The sequence below is a fragment of the Silurus meridionalis genome, chromosome 6 (assembly GCF_014805685.1).
Source record: "Silurus meridionalis isolate SWU-2019-XX chromosome 6, ASM1480568v1, whole genome shotgun sequence".
In the NCBI taxonomy this organism is placed as follows: Eukaryota; Metazoa; Chordata; class Actinopteri; order Siluriformes; family Siluridae; genus Silurus; species Silurus meridionalis.
In genome coordinates, this window is record NC_060889.1 from 4,487,017 (window position 1) to 4,505,064 (window position 18,048).

At 46.1% G+C, this 18,048-nt stretch overlaps 1 protein-coding gene across 1 annotated transcript; it reads right to left on the reverse strand.

The window, feature by feature from the left end:
* Nucleotides 1-1,070: 1,070 nt before the first annotated feature.
* rbm33a (RNA binding motif protein 33a) lies at nucleotides 1,071-18,048 on the reverse strand. The gene is made up of 20 exons (XM_046851093.1): nucleotides 17,837-18,048; nucleotides 16,909-16,993; nucleotides 16,153-16,201; nucleotides 15,995-16,068; nucleotides 15,601-15,832; nucleotides 14,008-14,130; nucleotides 13,733-13,901; nucleotides 13,389-13,597; nucleotides 12,486-12,786; nucleotides 11,763-11,824; nucleotides 10,529-10,655; nucleotides 10,110-10,450; nucleotides 9,746-10,012; nucleotides 9,306-9,613; nucleotides 7,186-7,213; nucleotides 6,244-6,738; nucleotides 4,943-5,122; nucleotides 4,373-4,552; nucleotides 3,882-3,970; nucleotides 1,071-3,368 (listed from the first exon to the last, which is right to left on the reverse strand). Exons 1-20 carry the CDS (start codon nucleotides 17,853-17,855, stop codon nucleotides 3,320-3,322), a joined length of 3,387 nt encoding a protein of 1,128 aa, XP_046707049.1. The 5' UTR covers nucleotides 17,856-18,048; the 3' UTR covers nucleotides 1,071-3,319.

Here is an 18,048-nt window from a genome sequence, read left to right on the forward strand (position 1 = left end):
CCACTAGCAGCATCAGCCTTGTAGCTAGAAAGTGAAGCTTTGCTTGGTCATGTCACCTGAACCCTTTTTATGCACCGCAGCTTTAAAACCAACACGCAATCAAAGAATTAATATACAAATAACACTTCAGCAGCAGCCTCTGGAACTTCTCTCCTGCGCAAAAACAAAACATTTATACAAAAATCTCACATTAGATCAAATCTATGAAATGAGAACATTAATTACAGGATTAACTGTTAAAACGCAGAGTCTCCAAAATACAAAAAGAAAATAAACCCATTTTAAACCACGAGAGTTGTTTTTTAAGATGCGGCAGATTAAAAGAAAAATCTCCGGGCTGCAGACTTCTTACGAAGTTACTTTAAGATTCAATATGAACCCTGGTTTCTTTCTCATAAGATCTAAATCTTATATATTCTATAAAACACTCGTATTAGAAGTGTGTCATGTGACAGGTCAGCATAGCTGATACGCCTCGAACAGGAGTATTTTAATTTTCGATAAAATGAAAAACGCACTTGAAATATTAAAAATATAAAACGAAATGAATAGAATCTATGACAAAATGAGTCGGCATGCGCAAACACGACCTCATCGACGTCTTACCAAACGCTTACGAGACCAAACACCTGTGGACAAGATCAACATAAACACTATTCTATCCCCAAAATTTATAAATAATAATAACAAAATAAATAAGTTACAAAAAAATGAATGAATGAATAAAAAGTCACTTAAAAAAAATATATTTTTTTTGATATATTTATATTTTTTTCTATCGAGCAACTGAGACCTTTGTGTTGGGTAGGGTTCACACTTAGTGCCCCCTCCCCCCCTTTCCATTTCTCAGCTAAAAAAATATATAAATTATATTTAAAAAATTCATTTAAAAAAATTGCTGACTCGAGAAGAAACCCAATCATCAAAAAATAAATAAATGTAAATAAATAAGAAAATTTTAAAAAGCACCATAGAAGCAATTGACGTCACTAGTGTTTAGATTTTTGTTTTCTTTTGACCAAAAAAAAAAAAAAAAAAAAAAGAAGAAAAATTCAAGATATAAACCTTTAAAAAGTGCAAAAATTGTTATTTTGAACCAAAGGACTGGTGAAATGAAATGAAAAAAAGAGACGTGAGATATTTTTTTCCCTCTTTTTAAAGTGAACCTCCTGCACGTTATTCGTCTCGTCCCGAGCGTACACACACGACCCATCCTTTATTCATTTGTTGTTGTTTTTCCCTTTTTTTTAATATTTAAAACGTCTTCAAAAGCTTCTCGGCCTGAGAGAAGTGAAACCCCTCGGCCTCGGCGTGTGAAATTAACCAGTGATGTGTGTTTCAGTACAAAACTAATTCAACAATTCAAATAAAAAGAACAAAAACAAAACAAACGATTTGTTAGAGTTCCTGAAACGTGGTATTTACACGAGCGCAGCGTGAGCGCAGCGTGAGCGCTGATAACGGCTGCTCCCGACACGCACGACTCCTGGACCAGAGAAACGAGCGATAATTAACGCTGGAGGAATGAAGAGTCCTCCAACAGGAAGAACTCCTCCATCCTGTTAAACCCACAGCAGGCCGAGAAACAGGACGCTAGTTAGCAATGAACGCTAGCTAGCAAATGCTGAGGAAACGGCGAGAACGTGCACGTGAGAAACACGCACAGAAAAATACTGATCGGATGCTAGTTTGCAAAACTGCGTGTAAAACATCGTCTTTTCACCACTGAAAGAAAACACAGACCGGTCTATAATTACCTCGGCGCAATTAGCAATGCTAGCGAGCAAATCCCTCGCAGCGAGATCCTGAGGGAGGTGGAGAGCTGTGCGAGGAGCGGATCACAACGGTACAATCGGGTACAATAAATAGGGGTAAAAGTAGATTTCACATGCTAGGCCGCTAGTCAACCATGCTAGCATAACAATCCTTCAAATGTGGAAGATGATCGAGCGCACTGAAGCAACAGAACTAAAAAAACCCAAATAAGCAAAACATTTTCCTCAGAAAAATCTCCAGACGTGCAAGGCGTGTACGGGTCAGTTAGCATTAGCACAAATCTAGCGAGACGATCCTTTGGCTTTGGACACAACCTCAAGGTTTGGATACAGCAAGAGCCAGAAAAGTGACCAGTAATGAAGCCGAGTGCACCGAATACGTCGACCGTATCCAAATCTAACTCACTGAATGTGGACGTTACAGTTAGCATAGCTAAAGCAGGGAGACGTAACACAGGAAAAGCAAAAACCTGAGGTGAAATTAGCATTAAAACGAGGAATCTGAGGAGACATGAACGCTGAACGCTTGGGAAGTAGCTCATCTTTATAGCTAACGGAAAAAAATCGGCTCGTCCATCTAATCATGACCCGACCTGAAGAGCGCTAGCGTTAAAAACTGCCTCAGGAATAAGAAAAAAAAAAAAAGAGAAAACGCAGTCTCGAAAACCAAGCACAGAAAAGCTAATTCTACATAATGTTGGCTTTCATGATGTTAGCTTATCACAATTCACAATCACATGCTAACACCAGCTAATTTTTTTAGTCAAATGTAGAAATATATATTTATATTTAAAACTTTCGTCCTGATGTAATTTCATGGAATGACAATGTGAGAAATACGGAGGTGGAGGAAACCTCGCTGCTGAGGGATTTTACGCTGATAAAATAAACGTGAATATTTAAATCCTGCGATCGGAAACCCAAAATAAAAATCCTAGCTGATAAAATATGCTGAAGAGCGAATCGATCGAGTCTGAATCGAGTTCATACGGTTTGGATTAGGAGCCGGATTTTTGTGCTGCAAATGAAGCACTGATGCGCGTTTTTCTTCTCATACGCTGCCCTCTAGTGGTGGTGAAAAGACACTACACTGCCAGGCTGTTTTTTTTATTTTCGATCTCCAGAAAGAAAACCTACATGCCCAGGAGTGTCATATATAAACACGTATATTAAAAAAAAAAAAAAAAAAAAAAGGACGGGAGCGACCGCTATCGAGCGTCAGCGCTACAGACCGCGCTTAAAAACAGGCGTCCCCTCGTTTCACTTACTGATCAGTCAATCAAAAGAAAAAGAGGAAAAGGAAGAATATTCGGCGACTTCCTGCTGGGTTTCACTCAGTTTCAGGAATATTTTTCTCACGAGTACAAAACACAAATCTGCTCTCGGTGTTGATAATATCAGTGTTTTGGGTCTTTTTCCCTCCGACACCTGGTTAGTGTTTTGAGAGCTTTCGGCAAAAAATCTGGTCCTCGGTTCCAGGAGCTCGGAGATTCGATCATTCGGCTCCGCGCCGGACTTCCGTGCCGGTCGTCCCGGTCCCGTCCTCAGCCGTTGATGATGGTCACGTCGATGTGAGACAGATCGATCATGTGCCTATGTGATCACAACACATTACAAAACTTAGCCGCGAAGACGTTTCCCGTTAGCTACCACCAGCTAGCAAAGAAACAAACAGAAAAGTCGGATTCCGGCTGCGTTTAACTGCAGAGATTCATGTCACCACGTATAAAATTATTTAAAAAGCTTGTTAAAAAAACGTGTCTATTTTAAACGAACTAGACGCGTAGCTATGTTTAACATAGTGGAAAAGTTCGTTAAATAAAACAACATCCTGAAATACTGATGTACAGCATCGCGCCTCGCGCGGGGGACGCCTTCCTTTAACCACAACACAAAAAAAAAAAAGTCTTCAGAAAAACGTCACCGCATTGACCTTTTTTATATTTTTTTATTCGTTACATAACAGTAGATCAGTAGCTTGGAAGTGGTAAATCTTCTCAGGTGTAAATTCGAACGTACGTAAGAAAGAGTGAGTTTATTTTCGTACGTGTTATCTCTCAGCATGGTCAACGTGCCGCCGAGACGGCGTGGATGAACCTCGCTCACCTGTGGAAGCTGTGCTGGAAACTCAGAGCGTGCTGAGGATTCACAAACGTGGCGATGGCTTTCCTCTGCTGCGGCATCATCTTAAACATCTGAGGAGGACAAGCACGTGTTTAAACTGAACAACTTCCTCAGAGCATAAACCTGTGCCGATTCGACAACAATAAAACGCACCACAAGATGGCGCCATCGCCTGATCATTCTGCAAATACAATGTAGACGCACACAAAGCTGAATCAATAGCACCTCCTGGTGTACTCAAAGGTTACTGCACCGGTTGTATGAACACATCTTGCATTGGAGACTCCTTTCACAAGCATTACACAAACATGTAGCGAAATTCACTATCAAAAATTATGATTTTCTGTGAATGAGTTGTTACTATAGAAACGACTACAACCTATATACTGTAGTGCACTGTCGGTTTAAAACTGATTTACAGTAAATAATGACACCTCCTGACCAATCAGAATCCAGATCAGGATGTGGTGTACCTGTATGGGGCCGATGGAGTTGAGCAGGTTCTTGATCTGTTTCTCGGTGGTGGAGGACGACAGGCCATCGATAGACACCGTGCTGGGCTGAGACTCGGCAACTCGGGCACTCTGTCTGCTCTGCGGCGCCACCCGAGCGCCCCGTGCACCGCGACCACGCCCTCGACCCGACGCCACCACCTGAGCAACACACACACCACAAAGTTTAACTTTTTTTTTCTTACTTATGGCCAAAAGTATTGGGACACAGGCCTTTCCCAGCATGACAATGCTCCTGTACACAAAGCCAGCTCCATGAAGATATGCTTTCCATAGGTTGGAGTGGAAGATCTTGAACATTTATTGAACACCTGTGGGACCCTATTGAACCCTCACATGACCTGCATCATTACCCAACATCCTTCTCACTGAATGAGCACACATCTAACAGAAAATAAGGACTACATGTGGAATTTTACACAAAGAAGCACAAACTTATGCTCAGGTGTCTACAAACGTTTGGCCCTGTGTGTGTGTGTGTGTGTGTGTGTGTGTGTGTGTGTGTGTGTGTGTGTGTGTGTGACCACGTACCCGGTTGCTCTGGTTAATGTCAGACGGCTGCTGTGGCTGTGGTGGTGGCTGTTGAGTTGATGGTTGAGGGTCTTCTGTTGCCACGGTGACCTTCCTGACGGCACCAAGTCTCTGCTGCGGAGCTGCTCGACCGATCAACTGCTGCTGCGGCTGATTCTGGAGGGGCGGAGCTTCATCCCCCTTTAGAACAAACACAACCCACAATGTTTATTTTAACCCCCTCACCCTCAATTCCACAAACATGACATTTTTCGAAACGTCTACAAGTCACATGACTTCACGTGGGACAAACTTCATGATCTTTTCTTTGTCCTTTTTTTTAAATTGTAGTCATATTGACCGTGAATTTGTCATTAATTTGTATGAATTTGTAATGTTTCATCTCTTTCTGCTCGTTCATTTCCTCCTTTCATTGTCTGATCTTTATCACCAGGTCGAAGTTTCTCTATTGAGCGTCCAGAATAAAAAATACGGTACCCATTCCTCTGTCGCTCTCTGAACGAGACGCTATCACGCTATCGCGTTTCCCGCCCGATGCGCCGACAGATTAACTGAATAGAATAGAAAATAATCCAGAGCCGCTTGTCGGATGCTGAGCTGCGTTATTCCCCTCGCCTTCTTCCTCCTTTTTGCTTTTGTTAACATTTCATTCACTCTTATCACCAGCTCTAAGCTCAATAGAATACACCCCCCCACACACACAAATAGTCTGGCCGGTATTACGATACCTGCGACGAGGAAGAAGATTAATCGCTCGACGTACGCTTGACACCTATTTCAGCACGGATCAACAGCAGACGGCTCGAGACGATAACGTCGTCTATGTGACAATGAAACGAGAGTCAATTTTTCTCCCTCCGCGTACGTCCTTTTTCACGGTTAAGACATTTAATGAGGAAAAGCTGGATTTTCTGGAAAAATTCAACTTCCAGGGTCTCGACGGAGCCTGGATCACAAAGAGGACTCGCGAACCTTTACGCCGCTGTCGGGACGGGAAATGCCAGACGGCTCACTCTGACGAGTGCCATTTCACACTTAAAAGGCAAAGAGTGTGCTCAATTAGAGTCGAACAGACGACGAGCTCGTGTCCAGGACCGGAGCCCAAATTAAAAGGACACGACGGGATATGAACTTTACATCACGTCTACGTGGCTCACAGGTCTAATATCGTATTACGGCACGTTTTTTCCCCCTCAGTATGCGTCTGCTGCACAGTGCTCCTTGTATTAACACTCTACATGTTGAGTTCTGTTCTCTAAGACACTACACTGCAGTCTGATAGATAATAAACGTGTACTCACGCCTGTTAGACACTTAACAACTCGCACTTTCTGCGGGATCTGAGGCGAGCCGGGGACGGCGCGCTGCATGACCGTCCTCTTCCTCGCGGCGTTCGCTTGTGTCTGCTTCGGTGTGATGTTCTTCTCCTCTGGAGGCCCCTTGACATCAGCGCTGGGTTTCTGGAGCTGTGGAACGAGTCTCTGCGGGTTCTGCACCTGCTGCTTTTGCTCGACACTGGGGTTCTGTAGGCGGGTTTTAACACCGTTAGGGGTGACTGTCGGGGGCGTAGGGGTAGGTTGAGGTTGAGTCGGTGTGGTTTGAGTCTGTTTAGGGGGTGTTTGGGGTGGTGTTTGGGGTGGTGCTTGGCCTCCGAGGCGTTCCAGCAGCTCCTTTTTGCGCGCGCCGGCCTGTACCTGCCTGCGCAGTTCTTTATGCTTAAGGATTTCCTCACGCAGTCGCTTCTGCTCCTCAATCTTCAGGCGGTACTGACGCGTCTCCTCATCCTCATCCTCGTTCTAAAATAGAATGATGAAAGATTACATCATGGCAGACTGTGTGTGTTCAGGTGTGTACCGGTGCAGGTGTGTGTGTGTATATAGGTGTGTACCTGTACAAGTGTGTTTGTGTGTGTGTGTGTGTGTGTATAGATATGTACCTGTGTAGGTGTGTGTGTGTGTGTGTGGGTGTTTACCTGTGCAGGGCGAGTGTGTGGGTGTGTACATGTGCATGTGTGTGAGTGTGGGTGTGTAAGTGTGCAGGTGTGTGTGTGTGTGTGTGTGTGTGTGTGTGTGTGTGGGTGTTAAACTGTGCAGGTGTGTGAGAGTGGTGTGTACCTGTGCAGGGCGAGTGTGTGTGTGTGTGTGTGGGTGTTTACCTGTGCAGGCGAGTGTGTGGGTGTGTACATGTGCATGTGTGAGTGTGGGTGTGTAAGTGTGCAGGTGTGTGTGTATATAGGTGTGTACCTGTGCAGGTGTGTGAGAGTGGGTGTACCTGTGCAGGGCGAGTGTGTGGGTGTGTAAGTGTGCAGGTGTGTGAGAGTGGTGTGTACCTGTACAAGTGTGTTTGTGTGTGTGTGTGGGTGTTAAACTGTGCAGGTGTGTGAGAGTGGTGTGTACCTGTACAAGTGTGTTTGTGTGTGTGTGTGGGTGTTAAACTGTGCAGGTGTGTGAGAGTGGTGTGTACCTGTACAAGTGTGTTTGTGTGTGTGTGTGGGTGTTAAACTGTGCAGGTGTGTGTGTGTGTTAAACTGTGCAGGTGTGTGAGAGTGGTGTGTACCTGTACAAGTGTGTTTGTGTGTGTGTGTGGGTGTTAAACTGTGCAGGTGTGTGAGAGTGGTGTGTACCTGTACAAGTGTGTTTGTGTGTGTGTGTGGGTGTTAAACTGTGCAGGTGTGTGTGTGTGCGCACGCAGGTGTGTGTGTGTGGGTGTTAAACTGTGCAGGTGTGTGAGTGGGTGTGTACCTGTGCAGGGCGAGTGTGTGTGTGCGTGTGCGTGTGTGTGTGCGCACGCAGGTGTGTGTGTGTGTGTGTGTGTGTGCGCACGCAGGTGTGTGTGTGTGTGGGTGTTTACCTGTGCAGGGCGAGTGTGTGTGTGCGTGTGCGTGTGTGTGTGCGCACGCAGGTGTGTGTGTGTGTGTGCGCACGCAGGTGTGTGTGTGTGTGCGGTGTTTTACCTGCATGCCAAACGGCATGTGCTGAGGACTGAAGGGGCGTTGTGCTGCTGTGGAGGAAAAGGCTGCCTGTGCCCCATGAAGCTTCGGGTGAAGGCGGGGCAGAAGCCGGGTGAGGTGGAGCCAAATTGTTGCGAGGAGGAGCCAAATTGTTGCGAGGAGGAGCCAAATTGTGGCGAGGAGGAGCCAAATTGTTGCGAGGAGGAGCCAAATTGTTGCGAGGAGGAGCCAAATTGTGAGGAGGAGCCAAATTGTGGCGAGGAGGAGCCAAATTGTTGCGAGGAGGAGCCAAATTGTTGCGAGGAGGAGCCAAATTGTTGCGAGGAGGAGCCAAATTGTGAGGAGGAGCCAAATTGTTGCGAGGAGGAGCCAAATTGTGAGGAGGAGCCAAATTGTGAGGAGGAGCCAAATTGTTGCGAGGAGGAGCCAAATTGTTGCGAGGAGGAGCCAAATTGTGAGGAGGAGCCAAATTGTGAGGAGGAGCCAAATTGTGAGGAGGAGCCAAATTGTTGCGAGGAGGAGCCAAATTGTGAGGAGGAGCCAAATTGTTGCGAGGAGGAGCCAAATTGTGAGGAGGAGCCAAATTGTTGCGAGGAGGAGCCAAATTGTGAGGAGGAGCCAAATTGTGAGGAGGAGCCAAATTGTGGCGAGGAGGAGCCAAATTGTGAGGAGGAGCCAAATTGTGAGGAGGAGCCAAATTGTGAGGAGGAGCCAAATTGTGGCGAGGAGGAGCCAAATTGTGAGGAGGAGCCAAATTGTTGCGAGGAGGAGCCAAATTGTGAGGAGGAGCCAAATTGTGAGGAGGAGCCAAATTGTTGCGAGGAGGAGCCAAATTGTTGCGAGGAGGAGCCAAATTGTGGCGAGGAGGAGCCAAATTGTGAGGAGGAGCCAAATTGTGGCGAGGAGGAGCCAAATTGTTGCGAGGAGGAGCCAAATTGTGAGGAGGAGCCAAATTGTGGCGAGGAGGAGCCAAATTGTGAGGAGGAGCCAAATTGTGAGGAGGAGCCAAATTGTGAGGAGGAGCCAAATTGTGAGGAGGAGCCAAATTGTTGCGAGGAGGAGCCAAATTGTTGCGAGGAGGAGCCAAATTGTGAGGAGGAGCCAAATTGTTGCGAGGAGGAGCCAAATTGTGAGGAGGAGCCAAATTGTGAGGAGGAGCCAAATTGTGAGGAGGAGCCAAATTGTTGCGAGGAGGAGCCAAATTGTTGCGAGGAGGAGCAGGTGTGTGTGTGTGTGTGTGTGTGTGTGTGTGTGTGTGTGTGTGTGGGTGTTAAACTGTGCAGGTGTGTGAGAGTGGGTGTGTACCTGTGCAGGGCGAGTGTGTGTGTGCGTGTGCGTGTGTGTGTGCGCACGCAGGTGTGTGTGTGTGTGTGTGTGTGTGCGCACGCAGGTGTGTGTGTGTGGGTGTTTTACCTGTGCAGGGCGAGTGTGTGTGTGCGTGTCGGGGTTTTTTGGACGCGTGTGCCCGTCTGTGCCGCTGGCATTTCATTCTTTGGCACTAAAGCTCCTGGAGGCGGGGTAGCTTTAGCGAGACCCCTCCCTTGCCCAAAGGCTCCTCCCCCTGGCCCCTCCCCAGGCCTGGCATTCTGAGCTGCCTTGTTGAAGGGCCTGGGCTGAGGGGAGCGAACGGGGTGGTTGTTGCCGGGAGCGATGGGAAGCTCGCGCAGGTTACTGTTGCGCTGAGGGATGTTCTGGATTTGCTGCAGGGACAGAGGAGAGCCCTATATACATACACACACACACACACACACACACACACACACACACACACACACACACACACACCCCAGTGTAAATCTTAAGACTGTAAATACCCAAATCCGATGCATTACCCTTTATATATCTTTTCGCACCATTCGTAAGCGCCCCATGTTGTTTTGTGGGCGGGGCTTCATCTGTCTGGGTCCGCTCAGAATGGGCTGACGGAAGGGTGAATGAGAAATGTGCATGATGGGATGCTGCTCGGCAGGCTGACCCTGGTGCTGATGCTGGTGCTGGTGCTGGTGATGAGGCAGAGGAGGAACTTCCTGTCTGTGCTGCTGCTGCTGCTGCATTGGGTGATGATGTGGATGTGGGGGAGGGTCATGGTGCTGCGGCTGAGGGTGTGGCTGCATTAGGCTCTATAAAATCACACACACAAAAAATAAATAGTTTTTTTTCATCCTTTATTGTGTGTGTTTATGTGTGTGTGTGTGTGTGTGTGTGCGGGTGTTTTACCTGCATGCCAAACGGCATGTGCTGAGGACTGAAGGGGGCGTTGTGCTGCTGTGGAGGAAAAGGCTGCCTGTGCCCCATGAAGCTTCGGGGTGAAGGCGGGGCAGAAGCCGGGTGAGGTGGAGCCAAATTGTTGCGAGGAGGAGCCAAATTGTTGCGAGGAGGAGCCAAATTGTGGCGAGGAGGAGCCAAATTGTGGCGAGGAGGAGGAAGGTCTCTCTGGAACATTCCACCGCCCGGGGAGCAAAACCCCGGCTGGGGGAACGACAGAGGAAGGAGATTGTTGTTCAACAAAGGGGCGGGGCCTGGGAGATCGAACAGGGGCTGAGCTGGAAAACGGGGCTCTGTGTAATAAACAGGGAGCGGCATTAGTCTCGTCAATTACCCATAATCCCCTGCCGGCCAAAGCGTAAAGGTTTTACCGTTGTTGAAGAACAGCTCCCTCTCCTGGTGAGTCGGCGGCGGCCCTCTCCACTGCTCCTGAGGCGGTGGCGGTCTCTGAGGCTGAAGGAAACTATTCTGAAGGTGCTGCTGGAAATCCACAGGGCCCTGAAAACATCGGGGAAGATCAAAAAACACGGTGTCGGTTATACTGTAAGAAAATGATGACGCCGCCTCATCGCTATGGAAACAAAACCCCACCCCAACCTCCACCATCAGTCCCGAGATAACGATCGACTAATCCCCCTGCCGGACGTCGATCCCCTCGTCGCAGACTCTTTTATTCTTTCAAAGAAACGACACTCTGCTCGATAAAGAGTCTCTCCTCTCCCCGCAGCTCATTACTAATGACTTAAGATGCGATTGAGGGGCTTTTAATCTAGGCGAAGGTGCGCTCGGAGAAAAAGTTACTTAAGGGAAAGTTAATCAGGCGGATTAGCTACGCAGAGCAAGGAAGAATAGTGGTGAGGAGAGAAAAGGAAAGAAAAAAAAAGGTCAGCGACTCCAACACAATAGGAGCTTAAAGACAGGCGCAATGCCTCGCCGCGTGATAGAAACATGGCGCCGAGCTAATCCTCGGCAAATACGCACTCGGACGGTCGATGCGTGAGCGATACGATCTGCATACGAGATAAAACAAATACCGAAAGACAAAACGCCGACCGGCGAGGGGGGCAGAGCTCGAGAAAAAAAAAGAATTTAATTCAGAAATCGCATAATAGCAATAGCAAGTTTTTTTTTGCAAAAAAAATAAAAATACAGAAAAATAGAATGTCGAATAGTTTAAGCACGTGGGATTAACATTAATATTCATCAGAGAGCTGATGTTGACGTGAAACATCCTGGTATGATAATCGATGCTAATCAGGCACCCAGAGGGCCGACGCTAGCTGCTGCTGCATTAGCATTTTAAATAACGTCCGAATTTGAAGGGGAAAAAAAAAAAAAAAAAAAAAACACACACTAAAGGAATATCAAATACGAAGACTAAAGATGCACCAACAGCAGACCAGGAGGAACATATTTACACTGTGCTCATGCAGAGCGTGCACGCAAATGTGTTCACACTAATAGAAATGCTCTTTATGCTTAGACGTACACACGATATGTCCTTCATCAAAGTCACCACTAGGGGCCGGTGTGATGTGTGAAAATAGCACAGGTAACCAGTTACTTGCACTGGAGTGCACGTGAGGTGAAGGCGAGCTCGCTTACCGGGAATCTCTGAGGGCCGAGGTTGGGCCTGGGCTGATTCGGGGGAGGCGATATCATCGGAACTGCGAGAGACGAACACAAACACGTACACGTTTCACTCCGTGTTTATCATTGGAGAAACATCCATATACAGAAAAAAGAGCTACATGCTGAACACCAACCCCTCCGAGATGGATCTGTCTGGTGGGCGTGTCGATGCTACACGCAGAAACACTTGGCGTGGCTTGATTAAATTTTATGTTAGCATCGTGTAACATCTACAACTGATTACATATGGCTTCTTTTCATATATAATCTCAAAAATACAGAAATATTCGGTGCAATCAAAAGCCACGTCCATTTAGAGCATTTGCGTATACCAGCTAAAAAAAATACAAACTGATTCCAAGGCCACGCCTCCTCATATCATTTCCTTATGCGGTCTCGATAATACGTTAAAATTCCCTTACACAGTGTAGCCATGAAGCCACGCCCACTAAACATCATATATGGTCATAAATACCATTGAGATATTCGTATACACATTGCAAAGCCACAATTTTTAACCTCTTTCTATAAATCTTTCTATAAAAAGTATTTATTACACATAAGCGGATCAGCTGTAAAGCCACGCTCATTTACATATATGGTTTTAAGATATGTATATATTCCCTTTAGAGTGTGGTGTGCAGAATGAAGCCACGCCCACTCGGAGCGGTCTCGTTCGAGTGTGAGGTGTTGTACCCTGCGCAGGTGAGGAGGGAGACGGCCCCCTGAAATGCGGGTTGATGTGAATGTTCTTTGGCTGCTGCTGCTGCTGCTGCTGGTTGGAGTGTGTGTGTGGATGCGTGTGTCCGTGAGGGCGCTGTGGGTGCGGTTCCGGCTGCGGCCTCTGGTGCGGCGCCGACGAGCGCAGAGGAATCAGGGACTGCAGAGGCTGCTGGGGGATCGGGATGAGCGGCGGGGGGAAAAGACCGGGACCTCCACGCGAGGGGACGGAGGGACGGGGCTGTGGACGATGGGACTGAGGGGAAATCATTCTGGGCTAAAAGAGAAAGAAAGAGAGAACAACATACAAATGAATAAATAAACCTCACGAATGAATAAAGTCTGTAAAAATGAATGAAAAAAAAAAGGTTCTGAGACACACAGACCCAGACATGACTTTCCCTGCTGGTATTAAAAGGTCACAAAAGGAAAAAAAAGAGGGGATTACTCTCCTCGATGGGTATTTAATAATAAAATAAGCATCGAGAGCTAAATCCTTAGACAAAGTGCAGATTTAATTTGGCGTAATGCTTTTTGATGGACTCCTGCCAAGTGGTTCGGGGGTAATCCGTGTATCAACGCGGATAAGCACGAGAGTCGGGCTAATTGACTTTTCGAAAGCAAACCCACTCTGCTCCACTCAAACACGTGAACCTGAAAGGACGGACGTGTACAAACAACGGTTTAATGCCCGTAAGAGGTGAGGGCTGGCGTTTAGAGGTCTGGAGGCTGGAGTTTTTCCACCCCTGCAACTGAATTTTTAATTTGAGCGTCATGAAAATTCACTATATAACCGATAAAATCTATAACAGCACGACTCAGAGAACAAGCACCACCAGCCGACCAATCAGAATTCAGAATTTACCCGCATGCCTAAGCCCCTGGCATCAGCGGAGGTCTGGATTCGTTCATCCTGCCTCGTCCTCCTGCATCTTTACGGAACCCTCCCATCCCGAACATGTGAGGCCCTCCTCTTCCTCCTCCTCCACCTCCTCCTCCTCTACCTCGTCCACAGAAGCGGCCATGTTTTCTCTGACGTTCCTTCTCCTCGAACTCCAGCAGGTCTGCTTTGGCCTCTTCGGTCAGTTCTTAAAGAAAAATAATATAAGGATGTATGTATGTATAAACACACTCACACACACACACACACACACACACGTATGTATTTAAAAAATAAATTGTAATTTGAACAATCCATGATGAGCGTCGTCTGTGGGACGTACCCAGGGTTTCCGGAATGTTCCGGCGTTTGCTGGTGGTGTCGGACAGTCGGACGACGGTGCTGTCCTTGCGCTCGGTTTTAAAACGCAACCGCTCGGATTCTTCGTCGTCTTCCTCGTCTTCGTCTGATTCCTCCTTCATCTCAGCCTCGTGTTCAGCTTCGGGCTCCACCTTTAATGAAATAAAATTAGCACTAGAAAGTGTGCACTTGGTAAGGGGACAAGAATAACAATAACAACAACATGCACGAGTTCATCACCACAAAATCATCTATTACCTCCTCCGTTTCCGTAACCTGAGAGACGTTTTCCACTTCCTCCTCAGGCTCCTCCATCTCCGCCTCGGTCACTTCCTGTTGGCCAAGCTGCACTTCCTGTGGCTCGGCTCCGTAGTCCTCGACCTGCAGGAGAACATGGGAACGTGTATTTTTTACAAATTCACTTATTACTTCACCTATTTTTTTTAACTGTTTATTGAGAGATGTGCAGAAAAAAAACACGATGATGAAGAGGATCACTAGAGCCTGCACGAGGTACGGAATGAACATGTTAACGTCACGTGTGAAGAAAAGGACAGCGTGTGTGTGTGTGTGTGTGTGTGTGCGCGTGTGAGTGTTAGTGTATGAGATGGAAGAGGGTGTTGCATTAGCATAACAGTAGGGATCTTGGTCACATTTCTATGCCCCATTAGTATTCCTGCCTTCATTTGAATTTCAATGAGATGTTAATATTTGAGACGATGCGCCAAAAAAAACCACACACACACACACACACACACACACACACACACACACACACACGGTAACAATATCACTGACCGAGTCATCTTTATGTGTACAAACACGGTGATGAACAATGTCATCCTGGAGTCATTTAAACGTTTAGAGACACACACACTAAAACACACATACAGTACATGCGCACACAAACACACACACACACACACACACACACACACATTACACACTGATACCATATCTCTCTCTCTCCCTCCCTCTATCACACACACACACATGTACAAAGGGTTTGTGTGTTTATGAATAAAAACACCCAATCAGGTCCCATCACAAGATGTCTCGGTCCATCTAAAACCCCTTTATAAAAAAGACAACAAAAAAAAGTCTCCAAGGACATGTCTCAGAAAGCCCCTTTCACCGACCCGTCCTTCTTTCAGTACGGGAAATAAATAAAGAAATAAACAGACTGATATGTTCAGCAAAGACAGGAACAAACTCATCAATCATCCGGGCCGTGTCGGAGTTTAAAAGGCAGAGGTTAACCGTCTCTTCACTTCTTATCTGATCTCGGCTGAGGACAAAAGAAGTCTGGAATGAAACGTCACCGATGAAGGGGAAAAAGATGGACTAAGGTGTGTAGATGTGTAAAGGGGGCTTCGTGTCAAGAAGGAAATGGAGCTGGAGTTCCTGATAACGCTCTTCACTTAACTTCTAGTTTAATGTGCATTCGATTTCTTAATTTGACACGCACCCTGATGCCCCCCTTTGCTTCACCTACATCTGTCTGGAATCGTTAACCGCCACGAACAGGTTTAACGAGTGAAAGTTTGTGGACACCTGACTGAAAGATTGCTTCTTTTAAGAACATCCCATTCCACGCCTGGTCTCCATTTGCTCTTCTAGGAAGATGTCCCACTAGTTTTTAATGGAGATTTGTGTAAAGGTGAGGAGGCCCGAAATGCAGTTCACATTCATGTTTAAAAGCTCTATTAGCAGGAGATCTTCCACTCCAAGCCGTGGGGGTTCAATAAAAAAACCTGTACCTAAAGCACAGACACTAGAGGGAGGAGGAGAGGGGGGCAAAACAAAACACAAACGTTTGTGTAAATGACGTCGGAAGAAAGCAGCGCTCACTTGAAATTCGTCATCCAGCGGCTCGTCGATCTGCAGGTCCAGCACCTCGTCTTCGTTTCCTGCTGTGTTGTACTCCACTCCCTCTTCACCTCCATACTCTTCAGCCCTGTACTCCTCCTCCCCCTCCGCTGTCACCCCATACTCCCCATCTGCGTATTCGTCTCCTTCCTGGAGCAGGTAGGAATCGCCGAGCCCTGAGGTAGCGTTCAGGCTCACTGCTGCACCCTGCACACTAACACACACACACGGTTTACCAAAAGGTATTAGCTGACAAGTGATTAAAAAAGTCAAATCCTCTGCCCACTAGAAATGACATAAAACACACAGATATGATGTGTGATCAGTTCCCTTCAGCGAGCACTGAGCACCGTTTAACCTCAGATTCGCCTCAAACCTGGTGTCCTGGTCTTCCTCGTCACTCTGCAGCAGATCATCATTGAGCTCTTCGTCTGACAGCTCGGACGGATTCTGCAGGAGGATCAGAACGAGTTACTGCCCCTGTCACCACAACCTTCTGTACATGATGATGTTTGTAGGTGTAGTTACAGTTACCTTCTTGGATGAAAGCCAGTCCTCCTCCAGCAGGTCGCCTTCCAAATCACTGTCGAGTCACAAATCAGGTTAGAAACACTTCCGTTCAACACCCCCCACACACACACAACAAACCAAACGTGAACAGCGAAATGGCGTGAAAGGGAAAGACGTTCTCATCCGCCGGGGCTTGAAAATGTTAAATCAATTCCTGAAAAGTCAGCGGAGGAGTGGAGCGTGGACAGACGGCTGCACGTCTCTCGTTCCAACCGACAGCAAAAACTAAATGTCAATTAAATCAATTACATTTTTTTTCTTTAGATATAAATAAAGGTTCATATTTACACTTTTTTTTTTACTATGCTTTATTATATTCTCATTTATCATTTACATTATTTGCTGTCACTTTAATGATATTATTTAAATTCCTCTTCTGTATTTCTAAGGTAATTCCATTCTCATTCTATCTGTCGGAATGATTTCAAAAACAAATGGACCATTTTTTGTATTTCATTTATTCGAATTCTATTGATCTAGTTCTTCATTTTGCTCAATGTTAATAGCCTGACTTTATTTTTTCCCCTTGATTACATATTTATATTTAGTTTTCATTTTTGTATTTATTTATTGATTGATTTTCAGGAATCATTTTAAATTTAAAGTGCTTTATATAACACGTATTATTAGTCGTAGCAGGTTGTTATAACCGTCACAGTAAAAGAGTGTAACATCCCTTATTACTCATTAATGATCATTAACATGCAGGTGTGGACTCACCTGTCCAGATCATCTTCCTCTTCTCCTCCTCTTCGCCTCCTCGATCTCTCAGCTCCTGGTTTATCATACTCATCAAACTCCTCATCTGGGATAAATCGCACTCAGAATAATTATCTCCAGCATCCAAAACAACAGGAACACATTTTAGAAAATAATGTATCACTAGAGACCAACCAGATGCTGGAACTATCTGCAAAAATCCATACAGATAGTTTTTCCGGCTTCCGCTGTCATTATGAGAGCGGCCTCTAGAGGCGAATCATTGACTAGACGTGATGTTAATATTTAGAATTGTACAATTAATGATTTTTTTCCTGTAACAAAGATCAGTACATAGAGCGTTATGCTTGTATGTATATCTTTTATCCAGTATTCATTTTAAACACTGTAAATCGGTTGATTAATCGAATTATCGGTAAGCACGATCCATCCTAGATAACGGTCGACCTCTAATTATCACCCTTTCCTGTTTCACTTGCACCAATTCTGACACTGGAGACTCCTTCCAGGGTTATTTCTTCACTCTGAGCTTTACCACACCACTGGTGACGTTATAACGCTGTTATTTGAACGGATAAAGCCTAAATAAACAAACCATTTCGCTTAATTGGGGCACATGCCTTCCTGATCGCTTCGAGGTTCGTAAAACCGAGTGTTGCCGAAAACAGCCGAAACTACACGAGTCCACCCGAGACGACACGAACAATAAATGTAACCATAGCTGCACCATGAATAGGCTAAACCATCGCCTAAACGCTCAATCATTCATATTTAGTACGAATATCTTGCGAATGCTCGCATTTTTTGGCACAATTTGGCCTCTGCTGTGAGTCGCTCCGTGTCTATAAATCGCTAGAAAATGCCGTCATGCTAATCATGCTAGCAGCCGTCGCTCTCCCGCAGACAGGTTGATAAAAGCAGCTCATACCTCGGGGACTGGCGGCCATCACACAGGACGGCGGGTGTCTTCTGTTTATTTCCTTTAAAATGTGGATAAGTGCATTCCGGATGCTTCCGGAGTGTTTATTTTTTCTCTCCTGAGGGACCCGAAGTGTTTCTGAGTGGATTTATGTGAAGACGGAGCTGAAGCCATACACAAACATGGCGGCCCGCTCCACAGGCGCGCGCTGCATCATGGGT

Coding starts and splice junctions, on each gene's coding strand:
- rbm33a (XM_046851093.1), bottom strand. Junction 14,131..15,600: donor CGCTGGATGACGAATTTCAA/GTGAGCGCTGCT, acceptor GTTCTCCTGCAG/GTCGAGGACTACGGAGCCGA. Junction 12,787..13,388: donor GACCTCCGCTGATGCCAGGG/GCTTAGGCATGC, acceptor TTTCTCTTTTAG/CCCAGAATGATTTCCCCTCA.